The sequence below is a fragment of the Eulemur rufifrons genome, chromosome 30 (assembly GCF_041146395.1).
Source record: "Eulemur rufifrons isolate Redbay chromosome 30, OSU_ERuf_1, whole genome shotgun sequence".
Lineage (NCBI taxonomy): Eukaryota > Metazoa > Chordata > Mammalia > Primates > Lemuridae > Eulemur > Eulemur rufifrons.
Window position 1 is genome coordinate 104,155,816 of NC_091012.1, and position 24,735 is coordinate 104,180,550.

The window sequence follows — 24,735 nt, forward strand, 5'->3', positions numbered from 1 at the left end:
CTGGACAGAGGTGTGGGATGTCTGGGGCACTCTGGAGCAATAATAATGGGAATGTGCCTGTTATGGGGAAACCTCTCCACTAGACCTTGACAGCAAGCATCACAACTAAATAGATAACAGACATAAAGTGCTTTTGTTCCCAGTGTCCTGGTGGACAAAGAGAAAGAACTATGGAAGGATGAGGTCACCCAAGCAGAGCAGGCCAAGAAAAAAGTGGTCATGAGAGGGAGGTGGGCAAAAACATATATTGTGCCTGGAGCTTGGAACTAACCCCAGGAGGCAGATGTGGGCACAGGCTGTGAGGGCACATCAGGTCAGGTTCAGGGACAGGTTGAGCTAGTCCCCTCAGGTTTGAGTTGAGGAATGAAGGATCTTGTTTCTAAGTAGGAATAGAAAAATTGGTGTCTGGCTAAGGTGAGGGACAGAGGTATGAATGCTATGCTCAGGCTCCAGGAGCCAGTACCAATGGAGGAAAGCACAGATGTGCAAGTGACCAGCCAGACTGGTGCTTTCAACTGACTGGAGTACTCAGCCAAGACCATGGATGGGGCACGGCAGCTCTGCAGTCCTGGTGAGGCTCATGGTAGGTCTCCTGCTACTTGGTCTATGAGATTAACACACCCGCCTCAGCCCCTATAACCAGCGCTCCTCTCCGAGGTAGGCCTGAAGACCCTCAAAGGAGTACAGGCAGACCTGGGGCTAAGGGGGCAGGGTGAGGCAGGAAGGGGCTTTTCCTATACAGATGTTCTCAGCCAAGCATTTCCATAAAAACTGCAAAGTATTCCTGAAGGCACCGGCATTCCTCAGCCCAGCAGAGCTGTTCAAGCCCCCTTGTAGCAAGGAAGTTGAACTAAGAGCACCATAGGTATTCCTGGTGCCAGGAACCATGATTGTAAAGGCCAGTCCAGGGTCTGAGTGCTTTGAGCCAGGTGGGAAGGGATCTGCCCCAAGGACACAACGGATGCTAACCAAGCCCTGGCATCCTTGGTCACAACTTTCCTCTTCACAGAGGGGGGCGTCATGACATGGAGAAGGTGAGATTTGAACCCAGCTCAAATTAATAAAGTCACATGAACCCAGGTACCTGCTCTCTATGGCCTCACAGGTGCCTCCATGTCTTCATAAGCAGAGAGGGCAGGAGAGGTGGCAACTCCCACATTTTTCTGCCCAGGAAACTGGCAGCTGGGGTGGGACTGAGCCTCTGGGTTACCATCTGAACCAGACAGCTCCAGGAAGCCCCTTCCTTCCCTGGAACCAGCAGGGCAAGCCATGTCACGGTTAATAATTCTTTATTAGGATTCGGGTTCCAAACAAGGTGGAAAGCAGTGGCAGGAGAGGTTCAGGTAGGGGGATGACAAGGGAACACCAGGCTTGGCTAGGTGGGCCACTGCCAGAAACGCAACAGGAGCCCTGGGCTGGAAGGGGTCTGGAGAAGGGTGGACTGGAGCCAGCCTAGAGGAGCAGATGGAGGTCAGCGGATGGTGTATCGTACATAGGGGACCTCGACGTCCTCGCCGCTCTCGTCGTTGCAGCACAGCTCAAGCACCAGCGCCCGCACATGGCGGCCCAGCTTTCGCTTCGACACACGGCTTACAATCTCTGTCATCCTAGGGAGTGGGGGTGGGGGTGGGGTGGAGGGTTAGGAAGGCAGAAAACAAGAGAGGAAGGGCGGGGTGGGGCAGAGGAGGTGAAGGGCAGTGAACAGGAGGGGGACAGCTGGAAGTTGAGGCTCCCTAACCCACACAGGGCCCCCCCCAGCCTGCCCATTGGCCAACTCACGGCTGATCCAACCGTTCTTTGAGCTTGACGGGTGGCATGAAGAAAGAATAGAGCATGGATACGCCCTGGGACAGCATGGTGATCTCTAATTTGTGTTCTGTCTGGAGAGGGAGGGGGCACAGAGGTGTCATGGGGGTGGACAGGCCAGCCAGTCACCTGCACACCTCGCCCCTAAGATGGGGTAAGAGGGTGAGGAAGGGGCCTTACCTTAAAGTAGTCAAGGAACTGTTTGAGGGTCATCTCCTCACCATTAGGCTGCAGTCCCTGTACCTCAAAGCGATCCCACAATGTCCACTCCTGGTTATAGTACTATGGGACAAAGAGGGGAGACTAGGACGGGGGCCACCCCAGAGGGTCCAGCCCCTGTCTGTCTCCATTCCCCCCACATTCTTGCTCATGAAGACATGTTAAGTCAGATCACAACCCCGTTTTGTTCAAAACCCTCTCGCGGCTCCCATCTTGCCCTGAGTAAGCAATGAAACCCTTATGATGACCGACAAGGCCCTATACCATTGGAATCCTATTTTCTTCTCATCTCCTACCCGCCCTCATCCTCTCTCACTCTGCTCTACTGACTTTTTATAAGTCGAACATGCCAGGTACACCCCACACCCCTACCTCAGTACTCTTGCAAGGACTCTACCTGGAATGCATCCCCACCCACCACCAAGCCTGTGTCACTTGTCTCCTCACCTTTTCCAAGTCTGAACTCAAATGTCGTCTTTTTAGCAAGGCCTTTCCAGACCATTCCACATTTAAAATCCCAAACCCATCCCCTTGCTCCCTGGTATCCTCCTTATCCTTTTTTGGTTCTAAAATCATTTAACATGTTATTTATATCACCTATTTGATAAATATAACTGTAGCATCTGGAAAAGTGCATACCCACACACTGTAGGTGCTCAATAAACATTTGAGTGAATTAATGAATGAAACAAATAAAGCACTTAGCGTAATAAGCACTCAATAAATGTTGGCTACTATTGTATAGTTATTAATAATATCCCAGGGCACAATTCAAACATCCCATCTTTTTGCAGCTACTCAAACAATATGATTAATGAATAAATGAATAAAGGGTACACAAAAAGAGTAGGTACACACAGACTGAAACCCTCACCTGGTGACAGGGTACGATGCAAACTTGAGCCAGCTCTACAGAGAACCCCCCCCACTCATAAACCTACCTCCCGCTGTGGGCCCTCACCTGGTGACGTGGTGCAGCAAGGGGTTCAGAGAAACCAAAGAAGGGCAGAGCCAAGTTGAGGAAACCATTCTTGTAGGAGTCAAGCTGTTGGTGTCCCTGCACTACCTTATACAGCTCCAGACACACAAGGCCAACCACAGCTGCTGTGGTTGTGGCAATGGCTGGGATGATCTTCCCTGCAATCAGCTTGCTCTGTGAGACAGGAAGGGACCAAAGAACGCGGTAGTTAAGTTGCAAGAGTCTCAGGGTCTACACAGGGGGCCAAACATGTGGAACTCAAACCTGGGAGGGAATAGAACATCAGATCTTGATTCCCCTCACCTTGTGTCGGTCTGCAGGGGGAATGTCATAGTTTTCGGCTCGGAGGTTGGATGCAGCCACAATGAAATCCATATGGAAGTTGCTGTCATCATCCTGTTATGAGTGGGGAGAGGAACAGATGAGGAAGAAGTTTCCTGGCCTCCAGGGACACAAGTATACTTCACTGCAATTACCTGCTGGACTCTCCCAGATCACAAAGGGATGGTTGGGAGCATCTATTCATTCAGAGCCGCATGACAGGCCCACGATCTGATCCCCACAAAGACCTGGGGCTGGGTCCAGATCCCCAGAGACCTATTTTCTCCAGCCCATCTATGCTCAGCCCATCCCCCTTCCCTGCCCAGGGCACTCCCCCCCAGCACCTTCTCAAAGTCGATGGGATACATCTTGAATCCCGGGAGCTTGTCTGGGCTGGGCAGGGTGGCCTTGAGCTCCTCTAGACGGCTGTCATCTGCATGAAGAGAGGAACACTGTCAGCCCTTCAGATCTCAGGCTGGGATCTGAAGTGGAAACAGGAACCCAGGGTGGGGCAAAAGGTATTCAGGCAGAAAAAGGATTTGGAAAGGAGAGACATCCTGGGAAAGAGGAGGGGCAAGGGGGAAAGATAGAGTAGGAGAACAGAGTACAAACCTGAAAAAGACAAAGAGATGAGGATATCAAGAGATCTCTCTAGAGACACTAAAGAACGGAAATGAAGACGTTAGGAGAAAGTGGAGATGGAGATCAAGAAGGGAGAGGTATAGATCTTGGGGAGAGTGATGTAGAGGGAGATGGGGAGACATTGAGGATACAGAGGGGAAAGGGGGTGAAAAAAGATACAGAGGGGAAGTTGGGGGGAAGCATACAGATGTGGATATAGAGGAAAGATATGGAGGGGGAGATGGAGAAGATATGAAAAGGGGAGAGTGCGGGTATATACAAAGGGTGAGATAGATGGAAGGAGAAAGATGGAAGAAATGTATGGAGGAGATAATGGGAGATGTGGAAGGAAAGATGGGAAGAAATACAAGGAGAGTAACCTGAGGGGTAGATATTTCAGAAAGAAGACAAGGACATGGGAGGAGATCTATGTACAGGAAGATGGGGGAGATAGATGGAAGTAAGTGAAGGGGGAGTTACAGAGCTGCAGATGCACTACAGGTACACAGAAGGGAGAGGAGGTAGATAAGTATGTAGACCAGGTGGTCAGTAAACTGTAGCCCCGAATTATGGAGGGTGAAGATGCATACAGGGAAACATGGGGGTAGCTGTACGAATGGGGAGATAGGGGCAGATCTGGAAGGAGACAAAGCAGGCAGGCATCAAGGGAGAAAGACCACTGGTAGAGAACATATCCCCTAGAAGAACAGATCTAGAAGAAACAGAGGAAAGAACAAAACCAAGGCAAATACACATAGAGCAAGAGAAACAAACAGCTCGTTCTCCTAAGGGCCAGAGAGTGGGAAAGAGGAGGAGGGAGGGAGATAATTTGCCCCAACTGACCCTCTTCATGTCACAGAGAAAGGGAAGCTCAAAGAAGGTGTGGGTAATCCTCAGGCCTGGAGTCACAGAGCAGAGCAGAGCCAAGGGTAGAGGACTGGTGGGGAGGCTGGACTAGGCTGGGGACAAGTAGGGTGGTGACTTCTGGCCAAATGGCCAAACACCCTCACCAACAGAGGCATTGGCGCTCTGCAGCTCCTGGTCAGAAACATGGATCTTGACGCCAGACTTGGGGGTGAACTCGGGGACCTGCACAGACTGCAGGAGTGTGGCCACAGCAGCTCGGTCCTGAGAGCCTGTCAGCCCGTAGGTCTGGGCAAACAGGTTGGCAGCAGCCATCACATAGTCCAGATGCAGGGGCTAGGAGGAGGCAGGGCAGGGAAGGGTGAGCACATCAGCCCTCGAGTGGGGAGCTGCCACCTCCTTCCCACCCACTCGCCCTCCACCTGACCCCAGGAGACCCCAGGGAGGAGACTTACATTGTTGACATCAAAGGTGAGAGGGTGTGGACAGCGTTTGGGCCCAGACCAAAACGGGGCTCCCGAGCTTGTAAGCTAAGGGATGGAGAGATTTTTGAGGCGTGGGACCTGAGAGCGAAGGCCTCTCTGATGATCCTGACTCCTCATCTTGGCCCCAGATGTGCGCTCACTCACTATCCCTGGCTGGGCACTCAAAGGGAGCTCAATCATAGAAGACCCAGACTGTAGGGTCCTGTAGATGGAAGGTCCAAAGCCAGGCTGAACCAGAGATCTGGCTGAGAAAACAATTACCAATTCCGGGGCACTCATTTTGTGCTAAACTGCCATTTAATAAACTCTTATGGATTACTAGGCACTGAACTAAATACATACCAATTAATCCTCACAAAACCCTGCATGAGGTAGATCATTATTTCTGCTTCACAGATGAGGAAACTAAGGTACAGAGAAAAGTTACGTGACTTGCCCGAGTTCAAACAGAGCTGGAATTTGAACCCATACTGATTCCTGTGCTCTTAACTTCAGAATTTCTTCCCCATAATCCCTACCAGCACTGACTAGGAGTCAGGTAAGACTCAGCCCACAACATAGGTAAGGGAAACAGAAACCAAGTCTCTTGTTCAAAAGAACAGAGAGGAGGGGGGTGAACAGGTCAGGCCTAATAACTCTTCTGAGATTCCCCATGCCTCAGGGCACCTGCCATAGCTGGACTAATAGCTGGGAAGAGCCATGTCCAGAGCCCATAGCAGGATCCCATTTCAGGGAAATGCATTCTGCCAAATAGACCCAGCAAGTGGGTATTACCTGGTCAGGAGGAAAGTTGTGCAGCAGCTGCCGGATGTTGTTAGAATACTGGGTGTGCCAGTGGTGGCAGGCCCAGGTCACACAGTCGGCCCAGTTCTGTGGTCGCTGTAGCACCAGGCTGCGCTGCACGGCCTCCAGCACCTCCAATGGCTGGGTACCTGCCAGCCGCAGTGTCCGTTCCACAAATTTGGGGTCTCTATCAGGAATTGGAGGGCGCAAAGGAACAGGATTACACATCAGGCCCAGCAGTGGGATCCAGAGAAATCCTGCTTTCTCCACGGAAAGCTGGTCCTGACCTTCAACAGGGCAAGGCCTGAGCACTCACTACTTCATCTGAAACACATGCCTGGTCCTAACTGCTACTGTGGTAAGGAAAGCAGATAGGATGCCTTGGCTGGCGGTCAGGGAATAGGATGAGAGCGCATCTCAGTTACTCACGTGAGGTACTGGGTGACATTTTCTGCTGGCTGCTTGAAGAGACCTTCAAATTCATCCCGAGCCCACTGCAGACAGAGCAAACAGATTAAATAGGTTAATGGTTGACAAAATGGGTTTCTACAGGCATTAGAAAGACCATCAGTGAATAAAGCAAGTAGGAAGTACACACTGCTCTGGGAGAGGGGAAGCCCCCCACCCCACCACTGCTCCCCAATGTTCTCCACTCCTATACCCCAACACTTCAATTGAAAAACCAATAAACTTGATCTGGGCAGTGATTACTTATTTTTAACATCTGTGTGCCTTACTCTAAGTATGTTATGCCTCAATAAAAAAGAAACAGTTTGGTTAAGTATATCTTACCATAATTTAAAAAGAAAAAACTCAAGATAAGAACAAAAAATGATCCCTATCCAGGCCCTGGGACTCAGCAGAAAGCAAGACAGAGGCTCTGTCCTCTGCGAATTCATAGGATAGTAAATACAGTCATCAATGAGGTGGTTTGAAGTATACAGATGCCTGAGATCCAGGTTCAAATTGCAGCTCTGCCACATATTACCTGGTTTTGTGACTTCAGGCACACAAGATAACACCCTTACCTCTGTGTCCTTACCTCTATAACAGATACTACAATAGTAATACCTACCTCATAGGATGGCTAGGAATGAAGAAGCAAATATGTATACATTTAAAGCTTACTTAAAACAGTACCAGATACATAGTTAAGTGCTAAGTGTTTACCACAGCCCTGTGAGGTATATGCTACCATCATCCCCATTTTATAGAGGTGGAATACGAGGCACAGAGATGTTAAGTTCATGGTCCCACATGGCCTAGTGAGACTGTGGTGGGTGCACAAATACAAATATACACACTCTGGAACTGCGGGGTCAGAAGGAAAGTGACAGAACTGATTTTTTCCCCTCTCCCTAGTTTGTTCCCACCCTCATACTCCTACTAAACATTCTGAATGGCTGGGCCTCAAACACTACACTAAGAATTATTCTGATACTACAATGGTTATCCTTAGGTTCTGTTTCTTGGCGTGGGTGCTGGTCATCTGTGTGTTCACTTTGTAAAACTTCAGCTAGATGATGCCTGCACTGTTCTGCACTTCTGTGTACCACACACATAGAATCATCCTGATGAACCAGCTAGTAAACTCACTGTGAACAACAGCTAGGGAAACCTGAATATGGACCGAGCATTAGACACAAATAAATAAATAACTGGAAAAGATGGCAAGAAATGACTGTTAATTTTGTTCAGCATGAAAATGGTATTTAGGTTATGCAGCAGTAGTTCTCAACTAGGAGTGATTTTGTCCCCCCAGGGACATCTGGCAATGTCTAGAGACATTTTTAGTTGTCACAGTAGAGGGGGAGTGCTATTGGCATCTAGTGGCTAGAAGTCAGAAATGCTGCAAAAAATCCTACACTGGGGCCGGGTGCAGTGGCTCACGCCTATAATCCTAGCACTCTGGGAGGCTGAGGCGGGCGGATCGTTTGAGCTCAGGAATTCGAGACCAGCCTGAGCAAGAGCGAGACCCCATCCCTACTAAAAATAGAAAGAAATTAGCTGGACAACTAAAAATATATAGAAAAAATTAGCTGGGCATGGTGGCACATGCTTGTAGTCCCAGCTACTTGGGAGGCTGAGGCAGGAAAATCGCTTAAGCCCAGGAGTTTGAGGTTGCTGTGAGCTAGGCTGATGCCACGGCACTCTAGCCCAGGCAACAGAGTAAGACTCTGTCTAAAAAAAAAATAAAAGAAAAAAAACCTACACTGAACAGGACACCCTCCCCGCTCAACGACAAAGAAATATCCAGCCCCAAATGTCAATAGTGCTGAGGTTGAGAAACCCTGTTACACAGGAACATATCCTTACTTTGCAAAAGAATACTAAAATAGCAGGGAGTAAAACGTTGTGATGTCTGTGACAAACTTACGCACAGTGAAGAAAAAACTATGTGAATCTAAGAAGAAAATGTGGCACAACATTAACAATTCTTAAATCTAGGTGAGAAGTGATATTTGAGTAATCACCATAATATTCCTTATACTTGTCTACATGTTGAAAAAATTTCAAAATAAAAGTGAAAAAAGAATGAGTCATTCTAGAAACCTAGGCTGCCTGGTGGGAAGTGTGGGAGGGAGGTTTGGAGAAAAGGCACATCTTACACTTAGGCATGCAACACCTGAAGGCCAAAGGCCTGGTAACTGACAGGCACCCCAAGTGCCTGCCCTCTTTCCCTTCCCCCCTTGGCTGATCACCTGCAGGGTGTGCTCAATGGCATTAGGGAAGTTCTTCAGTGTACAGATGGGGATGGACTTCTCAGGTGGGTCCTGGCTGGAGCTGTACGACTCTGTCAGGAAGGGGATCACCACCTGCACATTGCCCTTGGTGCCCAGTGTGCCTGACTCTAGCAGTGGCTTCCGGTAGTATACACAGCGGCGGTCCATGTACATACCTGTGGGGAAGTTGCAGGGAACAACGTGGGCGGTGGGAAAGGAATGTCAGGAGAGGACAAGAAGATAGGAACCCCCTCATACACACACATCCAAACACATACAACTTTGCCCTTGACCTCCTCACCCGCCTCTAAACTCACGGGCATCCACATTGTCCAGGGCATTCGCAACGCCATCCAGGTTTTGGAAGAAATCGTCATCATAAATGCGCTCCGTGTCGGGACCCACCCGGTTCTGATGGCTTATTACACGGATGTGTGGATTCATCTGGCGCACAGCTGCAGCGGCCGTATCAGACTTTAACTTCTGGGGGGGCGGGCGAGGGAGTACAATTCCAGGGTGGGGATGGGGGAACAGAGCTCAGTTATTTGTGTATTCACCCAACAAGTGTTTACAGAGAACTGTCCTTCCAAGGACTGATTTATGTAACCCTGGGGAAGAACCAGGCCCTGAATTCAGTAAGCTCCTTGGTTTAGCAGGAGAGACAGTCTGTGACAGATGTGGCAAGGGCTCAGTGGAAAGGAAAGCTGAGGATAGGCACAGACTGAAGGCAATGGGCCAGACATCTACTCTTTTGGCTACCCAACATCTACTGTTCTTTCAGGTAGTATCACCCAGGGTTGGACTAGATTTCCCATAAATAAAACCAAATGCTAGCATACAAGCAGGATCCTTTCAAAGCCCAAGTCAGGTCACATCCTTCCTCTGCTCAGAACCCTCCCCTGGATCCTACCTCCACTTAGGGTAAAGTGAGTTGGCCCCATGACCTCTACCACCTCCTCTCCTACCACTCCCACTTAAGGATCTTTGCATGGGCCCTTATCCCAGCCTGAAGCATTCTTTCCCAGAGGAGGGCGCTCTAGTCCCTCACATCTGAAGTCTGCAGAAAGGAGGCCTTCCTTAACTACTGTAATCAAATCTGCAAAACAACCTCCCTGGCACCCCAACTTCCCTGATCTGGTGTTTGCTGTTTCCTTTGCAGAGAACTCATCACTAACATTAACTGCTTACCTCACTACAGTACTGTGTCTACTGTTTATTATCTGTCCTCCCCCACTAAAATCTGTTTTATTCCTTGGTATATCCCTAGGACCTAGAATAGCACCTACCTCAATAACTACTTGGTAAATAAAAGAATGAATGAATGAAAAGGGGAATAGATCCTGGGCAAGCAAAAATGACACTGTCACCTATAAAAGCCTTCCCAGATAGATCCCTGTATAACCTAGTTTCCATCTATGCAGAGAAGAGTGAATCTAGTACATTTAAATTGCAAGCTTTGGAAAGGCCTGCTTCCAAGGCTGGCCCTCGGCTGAAGTCTGGGAACTTGGATTTTGGGAAGGTTCCTACCATTCCCTACCTAATAACTGTGGTTCACTGTGTCTAAACTGTTCAGGCAAACAATACAGTTTGTGCTGAACACCTTCTTTCCTTCTGGGAGTCTGGAATTTTGGTACATGCCAGGCAGAGGGCGCCTATGTGACTAGCCCCAAGAAAAAGCCCTGGGTGCTGAGTCTCTAAAAAGTTTCCCTGGTTGGCAACATTGCACCAGGGAAAGTGTAAAAACTATTGTTCCAACTTGTTACTGCTGCTACCAGGGAAATTAAACATGTCCTGTGCAACTCCACTGGGAAAAGACTCTTAGAAACTTACACCTGGTCTCCCTCAGACTTCACCCCATGAGCCTTTTCCCTTCGCCAATTTTGTTCCATATCCTTTTGCTGTAATAAATCATGCTATGAGTATGACTATATGCTGAGTCCTATGAATCCTCCTAGTAAATCATTGAGCTTACGTGGTTTGGGGGACCCCTAACACAGTGTCCCAACCCGTACTGGTAAGAGGTCAAGGAAAAAGAAGAAAAAGGAGATAAAATGGTACATTTAAAGGAGGAATACTAATGACTGTTTAAGGAATGACACAAACTGAGCAAAAGAAGGGTCAAAGAAGGGCCTCTGGCAGAGGCGGAAAGATCTCTGCCAGGAAGAATGGGAACAAGAAACAGACAAGAAGAAAATAAGATGACAAAGCCCCGCCCCCTTAGCCCCCACCCCACTCACCGTGACATCCCAGGGCCGGAACAGAAACTGTCGGTTCAGATTTGACTTCTCAATGGTGTCCATGTCTGTGACAATGATCTCTCCGCCCTCCCCACAGCCCAGCCCAATCATGGCAAAGTTCTTGAGCAGCTCACAGCCAATGGCACCTGCACCCACCTAAGAAGCAACCAAGAAGAGAGAAAGAGGCTGGTCAGGGTGATGCAGGTTAGTTTGTGAAGCTGCCCATCACTCCTCACTCCCCCTGGAGCCAGCAGGTAAGGGGAATGTCTAATGCCACATCTTCAGGTCCCAGGGCTGTAAGAAATAACCCACAGTCATTTGAGAAAGGAGGCACTAGAGGAGAAAACAGAAGGAGACACCAGGCTTACCTTCAAGATAATGAAAACAGCAAAGGGAATGTACTATGGGTAAAAGAACCAAAAGACCCTCCCTTGGGATGTAGAAGGAAGTTTTGGAAGAGACGGCCAGTGGCCAGGGGAGGTGAAGGTAGCAGGTGTCCAAGGGGATCACTCACCAGAAAGTACTTCTGCTTGCCCAGCTTCTCCTGTAGGTCTGAGCCAAATACAGCCACCTGCCCATCGTAACGGCTCTGGCGCTAAAGAACGCGATGGGAGGAGGATCAGAAAGAGGCCTCCCCAGTAATGCCCCCAGTGTTGCCTTCCCCATAGACCCCACTCACATACCGGGAGGCATTTCTCCTCTGTGAGGACCTCTTTGCCTTCAGGGAGACACTCAAGGGCATCAAAGTATAACCACTGCATGATGGGCATAAACTTCCCAGAGCAGGCCTGGGGAGGGGAAGGAGAGAAGGTGGTCAGCGGTTAATCGGGGCCTGACACAGATGGACAGCAAGTGATGGAGTCAGTGAGGCACCTGGCCCACCCATAACCCTGCCCCTCCCCACCCATGCTAACCTTCATGACCTCCTGGGCAGCTAGGCCCCCAATGAAGGCATTTATGGGCGCCAGGTCCCCAGCAGCCACATATGCCAGCTTCTGGATGAGGTCCTCATCCAGGTTGTGTTGCTGCACTGCTGGCAGGGCTCGAGCATTCACAGCCTTTGCTAGGGCCACCAGTTCTGTTGCATCCTCCTGGGGGGCCAGAGGGAACCAAGAGAGGACCTGTCAGGCTACTGTATGGGGAGGGAGAGTGGACGGGTAGAGAGGCATAGTGGGCCTCCAGCACCAAGGATGTCTGCCCTGGCTGGCTCACCCACCTACCCACCTCATTTCGGGGCCGAGGTGGCCGGCTGTGCTGAGCACAGAATTGGTGCAGGGCCTGGAAGCCAATGTGCAGCTGGGCGGGGCGAGAATACTTGGCAAAGTCTGTCAGCACAAAGTCAGGCTCTGCCAGTGAGGCCACCAAAGATTTCTGTAGGGGGCAGGGCATCAGAACCAGAAGAGAAATGGAGAACTCGGAAATGCCTACAACCACCCTCCATAGCCCACTGCTCCCTGCCAACACACTCACAAAGCTAATCTTCTTAGGTACTTTGACCTGACTGACGATGCCACCACGGATATAGTCGGAGAAGTTGGAGGTGTCACAGATGCTGAAGGTGTAAGGACCTATAGTGGATGGGAACGTTGTCAGTCTACCCACCCTCCCTAAAATCCACCACACCTATGAGATAAGGAAAACACTATCCCTGACTCAGCTCAAACATCAGGAGCCATCTCCTCTCTGCCCCAGGCTCTACTTAGACATCAGAAACCATCTCTCCTCTGCCCAGCTCAGACCCAGCTCAGACCCCATGAGACCCTGTGTCCCTGGCCCCTAGTCTATACTGGAAGATCTTCTCTGCTTCGTGTCCAAATCAGCTCACACAGGAGTGGATCCTCTGATTTGTCCTGTTCAGACACCAGAGACCCTTCCCTGTCAGCTCAGATACCAGGGACTCATTCTCCCAGGAACAGCTCAAGCACAGGTAGCCCCTCTCCTCCATGCCCACAAGTTCTGGCTGGACCCCAGGGGATTCTGGTTTATCTCAGACACTCAAGATGTGTTTCCCCTGGGTCTGAACCCCAGAGCATCTTCTAGCTCCCCTCTGATTCCCCCATGGCCCTAGCTCACCCAGGACTTTGATCTCTATGGGCTGATTTCCATTGAGTTCGATCATTCCCTGTACTTCCGAAAAGGAGACAAAGTCGCCACTCTCAAATCCATGTCGGGCCTCATCCAGGCAGGTAACCACACCGGGGTTGTCCTGGTTAAAAGAGAAGTGAGCCTCAGAGGCAGGCTCAGGGTACCAAGCACAGACAAGAAGGACTTCTGCTGCCCATGTGCCTGCCAGGACCCCTGAGGCTGGTCTCCTCACCTTGGTGATCATAGAAACCATAGCACTGAGCGGCTGCTCCCCATTGGAATCTGTGAGGATCATTTCCTCTCCAAAGTCACAAAAGAGCTGCCTGTAGAGTGAGGCAATAGGGCTGATGGCCGAGTCCCACGCATAGACAGATCCCCATGTGGCCCTCAAGATGCAGTGGATACTTGCTGAGCAAACTCAGCCCATCACTGCTGGGAAATTGGATGGTGCTTGAGCCACACGGGGAGAGCTGAACACAAAGAATCCACAGCCTGGGTGGCTGAGGAGGAATGAGGGCAGCAAGAGCCTGGGGGTCTTGGCCTGGGTCTGGTAGGGATTGGGGGGAAAAAGGGGTGGGGGTGGCACTCACCCAAACAGGCCCCGTGTGTCTGCCACTACCAGCTTGATGCCATGGCTGTGACAGAACTCACCCACTCGCAGCTGGTCCTCCAGGGGGGTGTTGGTGAGGACCACCACCTGTGGAGAGGGAGAGGCTCAGGCCAGACTGACACTGGAATAAAGGGAAGAGAATAATGGAGGAATGCAGGTGTGGAAGACTCAGGCAGTCCTTCCTTAAGGCAGAGATGTCTAGGGGTTTTGCTGGTTCAGCCCTCTGTCACAAACACATAGTACCTACTGCATGTCAGATGCCACGAGGATGAAGCTCAGTGCAGAGAAAAATGAATCCCTAGACTGTACCAGGAAAGGTAAAAAGGTAGCTGAGAGGACAGAGTTTGGAGAACAGCTGACTCATTTATTTGACAAACACCCACTGCTGTCTGCCTACAAGCCTACCGTGCCCTGCAAGACAGAGAAGCAGTAAAACTCTGTCCCCTGCCAAAGTCTGAGCTCACTCTTACCACACCCACCTGCTCCCAATTCTCAAGACAATGCCTGCTCAGCCATGACTGTTGGGATTTTGCTCTCCGCCTGAATGTCCATCCTTCCCCACCAGGGTGAGCTCCTACTCCTACATCAGGATTCAGCTGCAGTGCTTTGGCTCTTGGGATAACCCAGGGAAGAATCTCAGAGCTCCTCTTTCTGGCCTACACTTTTTAATTAACAAACACTCATACAGTCCTTATCATGTGCCAGGTGCTACCCTACGTGTTTAACCCTCACAAAAACTCCATGAAGTCAGTACTGCTACCATGCCCAGTCTATAAACAGGAAAACTGAGGCACAGGAGATTAAGTGGTTTGTCCGAAGTCACACCGGTAGAGCTGGAGGCTCATAGTCAAGGCAGTCTGGCTCCAGAGTCTGTGCTGATACCCACTGACTATACTCTCTGTACACATCTTCCCCCTGAAAAGGCAGGTCCAAGGTCTGTATCCTGTATGCATCTTCTAGGCTCCCCCAGCATGAAACCTAGTATCCAGGACTGACCCATTAAATAAATACTGAACAATACTGAACAAACCAGACATGAGCTCTAAGAGAACTGGGCAGGAGGCTGGGTGGTGCCCCACGGTACCTGGAAGCCACTAAGGAAGTCCTCAACGAGGGGCCCAGTGTAGGCAGTGACAGGCACATAGCTGTTGAGCTCAGCAAGGCGGGGCTGTGATACCTCAGCCCTGTTTTTACCGATGTCCTCCTCCCGCAGGTAGAACTGCAAGGGGGTGCAGCAGGGGGAAACATGAAATGGCCATAGCACCCATAGGGTGCTGGTTAGCTTAGCAAGGGAAAGGAGGATGGGAAGAAGTACCTGGGAGGAGAGGTCAGCCCATTGGGCAGTGCCCTGGTCATGTAGGGTGACAGCCTTAACCCCACCAAGGATGATGTTCTTAGCGATCTCCACACCCAGGCCCCGAAGGCCTGACACCAGTACGCTGGATGTCTGGAGCCGCTTCATTGCTTCATGGCCCAACACGTACCTGTCAGGTTAGGGGGTACTCCGGGTCAAGGCCTGCCCCACCCAATCCTATCCTCTCAGCATCCCATCCCAGCCTCAGCCCCACTTACAGCTGCCGGGAGTAAAGGCCCTCATCTATGTCTGCTTCACTGCCGTTCTTCGCCATTCCCTAGGGATGGAGGGGACGAACGGTTTCAGGGAGACATGCAGGAGTGGGGCATGGACAAATGGACCATGATACAAAAGATTTTCCCATCCACCACCCCACACCGCTGGTCTCTAGGGAGAAGAAACTCACGTTGGTTGGCACCAAGGGCACTTTGGACAACACAGACTGGGCAGGGGAGCAGTTAGAACCCGGCTTTGGATCAGGCCCGGACACGCGACGTTTCTTGGACAGCGGCGAGCTGGACATCTGGAGGGAAAAAGGAGTCAGAGGTGAGCCTGGGGCATGTGGGTAAGTTTTGCTGTTTGTTAGTGGCAACTGCAGGGAAAGGGAAGACTTACGTATTAGTACCCCCATTTTACAGAAGAGGGGACAGGCACAGAGAGATGAGGTGACTTGCCCAGGGCCACACAGCTGTCAGAGCTAAGATCTGAACCCAAGTAGCCTGGTTTGCAAATTCATGATGCTGGCCACTAAGTCATTTGCCTCTCCCCAGCCCAAGATTATGAGAGAAAAAGAGACTCTAATCCTACTGGATAAGAGGAATGACAAGGATGTACTTATAGGAAGGTCAGAGGAGGGATGTGGATCCAGGACAGACCCAGTTCCAAATCTTGACCCTGCCACTCCTGGACAGACAACATGTGACCCCTATGGACCTCAGTTTTCTCACCTGTAATATAGGAGTGATAATACCACTTACCTTCCCCATGGGGCTGTCGAGATGAGAAATAGCACAGACCATAGAGCCTGGCACAGAGTAGGTGGGCAACAATAAGGAGCCATTCTCCTCTCCCTTAAGCCCAGGGGTGGCGGGGGTGGAGAAGGGGAGAGTACAGGAGGGAAACGAGGCTTGGACATCCATCAGGGTGGCATGATAGCAGGAGAGATACCTTGCTGAGAACCCAGTCCCCAGAGGAGCTCAGGAAGGAATGTTTTACAAAGTCCAACACTTCCCCCCAGCTTTGGGAGGGGAAAACTGACCCAGGCCAATAAAAAAAGTTGCAGAAAGAGAAAACACACACACTTCCCAAGCCTCATCTGCATGTGGAGTCCCATAAATAAGTTGACAATAATGATATTATTATGAGTTCTCCCTGTGCCAGACGCCATACTAAGCACTTTATGGGCCTTGTCTCACTGTCTTGAGGGCACCCCTGTGGGGTTTGGAAAGCTATCATAACACCTAGGTTACACTGGAGGAAAAAAATTCACTCAGGCAACATTTGGTGATTTGACCAAGGTTCCCAGAGTGTGAGTGGCAGAGCTGGGACCAGACCAGAACTTGCTGACTCTGAAGCTTAAAGCTACCCCCCACCAGTGTTATTGTGTTTCATCCCTTCAATGGCCCTGACCCCAAAAGGCAGGGTTTAGCATCCCTGCTGGACAAATATGAAAACTTGAGCTCATGAGACCAAGTAACTTGCCAAGGGTCACATACTAGGTCCCAGAGACAGAACAATATAGCCCAGTGTGAAAGTAAAATCTGGTGGTGGGAGGTGACTGGATCCAGATGCTGGAGATGACAAGACCCCAAATCACGTCTCCTCACCCCTAAGGCTCTTCTAAGCATCAAGCCTTTGCTTAAACCCAAGTCTTGTGTTCACACAAGTCCTCCTACACTGAGCCTTTTATGACACTAAGTACCCCTATGTACCTAAGATTCCATCTTGGCACCTGTCACTCTGGCATAAATGACAAGAGCTTCCTACCATCTACCAAGAGCTTACTGCCTGTCAATCACAAGGTAAAGAACTTTGTCTAATGTTAACAATGCCCAGGAAGCAGATAACCCTATGCCCGAATGACAAACGAGAAAACAAAGGCTCAGAGAACTCCATTCGCTTGCCCAGAGTCACACAGCTGGTGGGAGAGTTTGCCAAATGCCTCCTGAGTGAATAGAGCCAGGTGGGCTCACGGCCCACCCAAAGGGCAAAGGGATGGGGAATGAGAAAGGCAAGAGGCTGCCTAGGACCACTGCAACAGCCAGGCAAATTGCTGGGAATGCTAAGAACCAACCTGGGTATGAAGAAGCTTGGTGAGTTAGTAGGGAAACAAAGGCAAACCATATTTTCCATTCACTGACTCTCTGACCCAGGGAAGGGATCTCATTTCCTCTGAGCCCCATTTTCTCCAAATGCTGGGACACACGAACTATCCTCAAGGGGCTGCTGGAAGAATTTAAGAAGCCAAGGTCTATGGTCAGAACTCACTGATCTGAGTTCCTCCATGGGAACCTGCAGTGGCCTCCATACTTCATTACTTAGTTATCTCCTTGCCTTGTCATCGGTCAGTTTGTTTGGGGACACATCATCTCTTCACTCCCTAAATCAGAGATGATCCAGGGCCGGAGAGCTCTTTAACATCTAGACCTTTCACCTCCAGACTGCTAGCGCTGGCGGCAAGGGCCTAAGCAAGTTTGGGATGATTGTTCCAGTGGATTTCAACTGTAAAGGTTTGGAACAGCTCTGTTTCAAGGCAAGCAGAGGGGATCTGGGGCAGAAACCCAGAGAAGAACTAAAGATCACCCATCTCCAGCAGAAAAAAAATCCATACCCTTTCTCTCTCAACATGTGCTCAAGTTTCTATTAGAACACATATACTGAGAATTGTTTGGCAAAGCTGAACTGGGGCTTTGAGTTTCAAAACATAACCTGCGGTGTCCAAACTGGTGATTGTGAAGTCTAAGCATTTGCCCCCAAACCAGAGAAAATGGTTTGAGGAAAGAGTTCTGGAGGTTTGAGAGGAGGCAGGCACAGGGTCAGGTTATCACGATGGAGAAGCTGGGGCACAGAGAAGGGAGGCTGGGGCCCGTCATGCTTCCTGGGAGGGGTTAACTGAGAAGTCCTTGGGAATATAAGAGAGGAGATTCAGGAGGTGGTTGTCTGAGCCCAAGGAGCCTCTGAGGGAGATAGGAAAGGGGATGTTAGAAGTACGGGGGGATGGAGGGCTGAGTGAGGATGCTAGGGAAGACTTGAATCTGGGTCTGTGGAAAAGGATCTTTTGGGGAAGGGCTGCAGTGGAAGCCCCCAGAGACTGCAAGGAGGTAGGAGGACAGTTGCTGGACCCCACAGAAGCTGCAAAGGGAATGGATGGGAGATTCTAGAAGCTGAGGAGGCAGCTGGAAGATGCTGGGGGTCTGGGATGAGTGGTATTCCCTATCAGGAGGATGCTGGGGCCCTGGGGGTCTCTAAGGACAAATGCTGGTAGCAAAGAGAAATCTTTAATCAAAAATAACATAGGCTTGCAGGGGGAGTGGTGTCTCTGACATTCGTGCTAGAGAGCCCCAGGAGACTGTGACGGTGGATGCCAATGGGCTAGGAAAAGTCTCTGAGGACGGACCCTTGGGGAAGGATTTCTACTGGAGCACAAAAGCCCTGTGTTGATCTCCGACAGGACATGCTAGGTACCACAGCTGCTCTGAGGGGGTAGAAAGGGAAAGCTGAGCCCAGATAGTTCAGACCCTAAACAGGTTAGTAAGAAAACACTAGCTAGATCCCCAACTGGGGTTGCATTTCTCTGACCAATTATGTTGGACCCCACAGAGGCTCTGAGAGTAGATGCTGAGAAGAGGGGTTTTCTACTCTGATGGATGACAAGTGGGCCTGTTGGGGGAAGGGACATTTAACAATGATACCGGGGTCCTCCAAGGCTGAAAGCAGAAGCTGAGGGCTTCTGACTAGGGACCGATTCTCAGGCCTGATGTGAGGTTAAGAAATCTGTGAAAAGAGAAGCTAGAAACCTGGTCAGCTTGTGAAGGCAAAGGTTGGGTGTAGGGTGGGGTTGGGGAGGCGAGTCTCTGATGGAGGGGGCTAGAAGCCAACAGAGTCTGCAAGATCAGATGTGGGCAGGGGATCTTTGATGGAGAATTGTGTATCCAAACAGTTCCTCCCTGGTGTCTGGTCCCCTGGGAGGCTTTAGGGGTTTTGGGTGTCTGATAGGGAAGATGCTGAGGCCTGTGAGTAATCTCTGAAGATAATACTGGGAGCTTGAAAAAGGAATTCTCTAAAAGTAGAGAAAGTCTCTATAAAGGCAGATTCTAGGAATTGAAGGAGTTTCTCAAGGCAGATGCTGAGAAGGAGGTCTCAGAATAGAAATGTTGGGCCCAGAAGGGTCTCTGATGGAAGATGCCAGGGCCATGATGGGGTTGGGAGACCTAGGGCAGCTAGTGTGTGCAAGGGGAGGAGGGTCTGAAAGAAAATGCTAGAGAAGGCTCTTTCCAAAATGAAGGCCATATAGACCCTCCCTGAGATCTGGCCCCTCTTTGAAGCCATTAAGGCAAATACTGAGGGGCTACGAGGTGTCTCAAGAGAGATTCTGGGGCAGGTCTTTAATGGCATACAATGGTGAGGGCTCTGACCAGCAATGCTGATCACACTAAGCCTCTGCTGGAAGACCGAGGAGAGTTCTGATCTGAGATACAAGGTTTGGGACGAACTCAGGCCTCAGACTAGTGATGTTGGACCTGAGTCTCTAAAAGCAGATCCTAGAGGTCCGACCCCAAGGTCAGATTTCGGAGCGCAAGGGAAGGGGGTGGTCTCGCATGGGAAAAGTCGGCACCGCCCCAGGATCTGCTTCCCCTCCCTCCCTCCGCTGATCCCAGATGTCCAAGTTACCGCGGCTCACCCCGACATAAGCCCGGCTCAGGACCCTCCAAAGCCTCCCGAAACCCTTGCCCCAGGCAAGGCACCGAGAAAGGCCGTTTTTTACCAATGCCGGTTCCCCGGGTCGCGCCGCCGCCAACTCCTCAAGGAGCCGAAGCCAAGCCCGGCCGCCACCCTCCTCCTTCTCCTCCTCCTCCCCGCCGCCTGGGCCGCCTAGAATCGCCTCCGCCGCCTTCTCCTCCCCCGGCCGTTGTGATTGTGGCTGTCCCTGCCACCTCCTTCACCTCAGTGCCGACACAAGATGGCGGCTGCTGAGCCTGGGGCCGGAACAAAACCTTGGGCCCCACCCCCCCAGGAACCCGGATGCAAGCGGGAGGCTCCCACTCGTGAATCATATGTAAAGTTCCCGGCCCCGTAGTGACTCATTCGGTTAGAAGGGGAACAGCACCACCTGGTGGCTACTATGGCAACAACCAGGCAAACAGGTAAAATAACAGAGGCCACGCCCCATGGCACATGAATAATGAATGAATTGTTGCAGCCAAGCTGCCACGGAAACCAAGAAAGGATGGCGAGGCCGCGCTTCCTGATCATGAATTATACATGAAGCCGGGTGGTTGGCTAACATTTGGCAAACTGAAAGTCGATGTTAAAATATGGAAGCCACACCTCCCTGTTCATGAATAATGAATGATCTTGCGGCAGCCCGGAAGCCAAGGAGACCAAGGCCACATCTTATTCGTGAATAATGCATGAGACCCAGTAGGCTGGAAGAAAAGGGGCAAGCCCGCCTATTGCTGCATCTAATACCCTGTAAGCAGGGAAATAGGGCTACTGTAGGGAAAACACACTCCCCTAGCTCCTGAATAATTAATGATGCTCCTGCAGCAGCTCAACCTGGAAACTCAGAGAGGTCAAGAATGGCCCTACCCACTTCATGAATTTTGCATGAGGCTGGATGGTCTGAAACACTAAAGACAGACCTACCAGCAAATAGGGATTATGATAGTATAGCCTGGCAATATAAGCACACCTTTCCTGTTCATAAACAATGAAAGATGCTGCTGCAGAACCACAGGGAAAACCCAGGGGGAGTCTATGCCCCCTCCGCACCCCCCAACTCAGGAACCAGGTTGCCTTGGTCCAACCATATCCAGACTCACTATATAGCTTTGGCAGATGCCTCAGTTTCCACAACTGTAAAATGAGGATAGTAATAGAACCCATCCACTTCATAGAGGTTAAATGCGTTATTATGAAAATCAGAGAATATGAATTATGAAATGAGCCTTAGAACAGGGCTGGCACAAGGCACTGTTAACTTTTTAAAATATTTTATATGAACATAAAGGTAATATGTAAATATATATTTACATCAATGTAAAATTAGTTATGAGTGAAGATATACTCAGCCTCTAGAGAAACCCCCAACTTGGGCCACTGTTTCCCCATCCACAAAATGGAAATGATAACAGTAACTTACCTTGTGATGGAGTTTAAATGAATAAATATGTAGAAAGGGCTTCCAACAGAGTGCCTGGCACATACTAAGTGCAATATGACTAACATCAGTAGTAGTACTATTAAATTGGGGGAGGGGGACATTATGGCATTTGGTTAAGACTGTGTAACTAGACTGACTGGGTTTGAATCCTGGCTCAGCCACTCACTGATTGTGTGACCTTAGGCAAATTACTTAGCCTTCCAGTGTCCCACTTTCCTCATCTATAAAGTGGGATAATAATAACCTATCTCCTAGGATTGTTGCGAAGATTAAATGGACTAAGTGGCTAAATGAGTGTAAACTAATCTTATCGTTATCCTCATACCCATTTTTCAGGCTCACAGAAAGATTTGCCAAAGATCACACAACAAGCAAGGATCCATGGGATTTGAATCTGGGATTACTGGGCCATAAGGAATGAACACTGCAGGTGTCATCCCTTCGCCTGCCACAGGGCTTAAAACCCTGGAGCCTACGCGGGAAAGAAAACTGCAGATCATGCAGATGAAGCTGTAAAACCACGCCCCTCGTGAATTATGCACAACGCCCCTAGAAAAGCCACGGAAAACTCAGGGCACTACTCACCGCTGCGAATAATCAATGAACTCTACTTTGTGCGGCAAACTTCAGAACGCCCCTTCAGCACGCTGATCTGCCCCTCTATACCTCTAGCGGGCCAGGTGCAAAAGAGGCAAAAGTCGCCTTTCCACTACAGCCCCACCCCCTCATGAATAATGAATAAAGCCACCACCAACGAAGGCTCGGCGGCTCAGCGTCGGCTCAGGAAGAGTCTAGCAGACAGCGCTCCAGCGTCCCTTCCCCAGTCTGAGCTGGGGGCTCCTCTCCCGGAAAACGTGTGGGCCCCGACGTGTCCAGTCTCGCAGTCCCGTACATCCAAGCGACGGACGGCGGGGGATGGGGGCTACCTTATCATAGAACCACAGGTCACAAAGGCCACAGACACCTTCACAATGCCACGTCGGTCCAGAATGTTCTCACTGTCACCAGGACCCGTCCTGAAACAAGCCCTCCCCAAATTCCGCCTTAACTTTAGTAACCTCAAACTTCGCCTCTCCCCTTGAACAATTCAAATCCTGTCCCACGGACAGAGTAGCCATACACGGACCCTAAGAGCCTCCCCAACCCCCCAAGCCCTGCCTCCGAAGGGTTTAAACCTGCTTCTGAGAAGTATTCCCCCAAAAGGACCCCCAAATCCCACCCAGGAGTCCCCAAACGCCACTTCCTAAGGGTCTCCTCAAAAGCAGACACCCTGTAAATGTTGCCCCGGGGCCCGGAGCCTCCAAATATGCCCATTAGGGAATCCCCAAAGTTGGGACTAGGGGAGTACCCTCCTCTAAATGCTGTTCAGGGTTTTAGGGGCACGATGCTCTAGCTCACCCCCTGTGCCGGGCGGAAGCCTCGCCTTCCTGCTGGAGATGAGCTGAAGCCACGGGGCAACGGAAGAGCAAACCACCTCCGCCGTACAAGAGCCAGAGTTTGCGCGGAGTTCGGAAGCGCGGGGCCTTGGAGGGCCCCCGGGTGTGGGACGTACCACGGGTGCTTTTCCAAAGGGGCGCCCTGCCCCTGCTCCCGTGCCGCGGGCGCTCATTTCAGACCCAGATACCCCTACAGACTGTGGTACGTCCGGACTGCGCCAGGCATGCTGGGGGTGGTAGTTCTGTCTGGCTAGTGCCTGGTGCACGTGGTGGGCATAGGTGCCCAGAATATGGGAAAATGTAAACCCGGGCTCTGGCATTCCGGGAGCCGTGCTCTGGCGAGTGGGAAAAGGGAACGGAATGCGGTAGTCCCTCCAGATGGAACAGCACAACCATCCTACAGATGGGGAGACAGAAACTCAGGTGGCCAAAGTTCATTCATTCATTTAACATTCGTGGAGCTCAGGGTGTGGGCCAGATGCTGGGAATTCTTCCTTGCCCTCATGGAGCTCACATTCTAGCAAGAGAGACAGATCATAAACATAACAAATAAGTAAAAAGTAGAGTTTCACATATAAATATGTATTATACTAGATATCTGTGACTATACACAGTAATGCATATTATATATACAGTCATGTACCGCAGCTATGTCTCAGTCAACAAGGGACCGCATATACCACCATGTTTTTTCTTTGTTTTTTGAGTCAGGGTCTCGCTTTGTCGCCCGACTAGAGTGCAGTGGTGTCATAATAGCTCATTGCCACCTCAAACTCCTGGCTCAAGCGATCCTCCTGCCTTAGCCTCCCGAGTAGCTGGGACGACAGGCGCGTGCCTGCCACGGTACCCTGGTAATTTTTCTATTTTTTGGCAGAGAAGAGGTCCGGCCATTTTGCTCAGCGGGTGTCACGCTCCCGGCCCCCCGGCTCTGCCTCCCAGAGTGCTAGGATTACAGGCGTGAGCCATGACACTCAACCCACAGATTTTTTTTTTTACTGTATCTTTTCTATGTTTAGATACATTTAGAAACACAGATATCTTTATGGTACAGCTGCTTGCAGTACTCAGTACAGTAGCCTAGGAGCAAGAGGCTACACCATTTTAGCCTAGGTGCACAGTAGGCTACACCATCTAGGTTTGTGAAAGTACACTATGATGTTCAAACAATGAGGAAATCGCCTAACGAGGCATTTCTCAGAATGTCTTCGTATCTCTGGTGTTAAGCGAGCATGACTGTAATAAAATGCACATGTAAGGACTACATGTTTTATATAACATAATAGTGTCAATATGTAACTAATTTGCATCTGTTTGTATGTAGTAAATATGCCATTTAAATATATTATGTATATTATATATCCATATGTGAATATGTATTATATAATGAAATATTAATATATAAGTAAATATGTATGTGTATGTATAGGATAACTGCTAAATGCTATGGAGAAAAATAAAACAAGGTAAGGAGAAATTTGTAGAGACAGGTTGCAATTTTTTTTTTCTTTTCTTTTTATTGTAATTATGTCAGCACAAAGGAGGTTGCAACTTTTGTTAGTGTGGTCAAGGAAGGCCTGACTGAGAGGGTGATGTTTGAACAAAGGTGTTTAACACAAAATGCCTTTAGCACCTTACCCCCAAATCTGTATCTCATATCATGCCAATAACCTTCACATTTGTTCATTTGAAAAAGATTTGTTGAGTGCCTACCAAGTGCAGGTCACTGGGGACATAGGAAGGAACATAACAAGGAGGCTGACTACCCTTGCAATAGTCAAGAAAAACCCTCTTCTCTCAGATCTTTTCCTTCTTATTTCTCCCTTGCTTTAC

General features: G+C 50.0%; 1 protein-coding gene across 2 annotated transcripts; it reads right to left on the minus strand.

Moving 5' to 3' along the window:
• Nucleotides 1–1,272: 1,272 nt before the first annotated feature.
• Nucleotides 1,273–22,968, minus strand: UBA1 (ubiquitin like modifier activating enzyme 1). Of its 2 annotated transcripts, none has more exons than XM_069464488.1 (26): nucleotides 22,868–22,968; nucleotides 15,494–15,610; nucleotides 15,306–15,364; nucleotides 15,049–15,217; nucleotides 14,818–14,952; nucleotides 13,714–13,820; nucleotides 13,356–13,446; nucleotides 13,112–13,244; nucleotides 12,509–12,606; nucleotides 12,263–12,409; nucleotides 11,953–12,129; nucleotides 11,722–11,826; nucleotides 11,553–11,633; nucleotides 11,039–11,194; nucleotides 9,119–9,284; nucleotides 8,781–8,977; nucleotides 6,508–6,572; nucleotides 6,070–6,265; nucleotides 5,266–5,340; nucleotides 4,957–5,146; nucleotides 3,670–3,758; nucleotides 3,308–3,400; nucleotides 2,987–3,178; nucleotides 1,987–2,088; nucleotides 1,780–1,880; nucleotides 1,273–1,607 (listed from the first exon to the last, which is right to left on the minus strand). In XM_069464488.1, exons 2-26 carry the CDS (start codon nucleotides 15,608–15,610, stop codon nucleotides 1,472–1,474), a joined length of 3,177 nt encoding a protein of 1,058 aa, XP_069320589.1. In that variant the 5' UTR covers nucleotides 22,868–22,968; the 3' UTR covers nucleotides 1,273–1,471. The 2 variants fall into 2 exon arrangements, with proteins under 2 accessions (XP_069320589.1, XP_069320588.1); XM_069464487.1 differs by lacking the exon at nucleotides 22,868–22,968 and adding an exon at nucleotides 20,072–20,268.
• Nucleotides 22,969–24,735: the final 1,767 nt, after the last annotated feature.

What these genes read in the sequence shown, in the direction of transcription:
- UBA1 (XM_069464488.1), bottom strand. Translation starts at nt 15,610, where the DNA reads ATGTCCAGCTCGCCGCTGTCCAAGAAACGTCGCGTGTCCGGGCCTGAT. An exon ending in GACACACGGGGCCTGTTTGG is followed by an intron (nt 13,447 to 13,713) that starts GTGAGTGCCACC and finishes CTCACTCTACAG; the next exon opens with GCAGCTCTTTTGTGACTTTG. An exon ending in TCCGGCCCTGGGATGTCACG is followed by an intron (nt 9,285 to 11,038) that starts GTGAGTGGGGTG and finishes CCGCCCCCCCAG; the next exon opens with AAGTTAAAGTCTGATACGGC.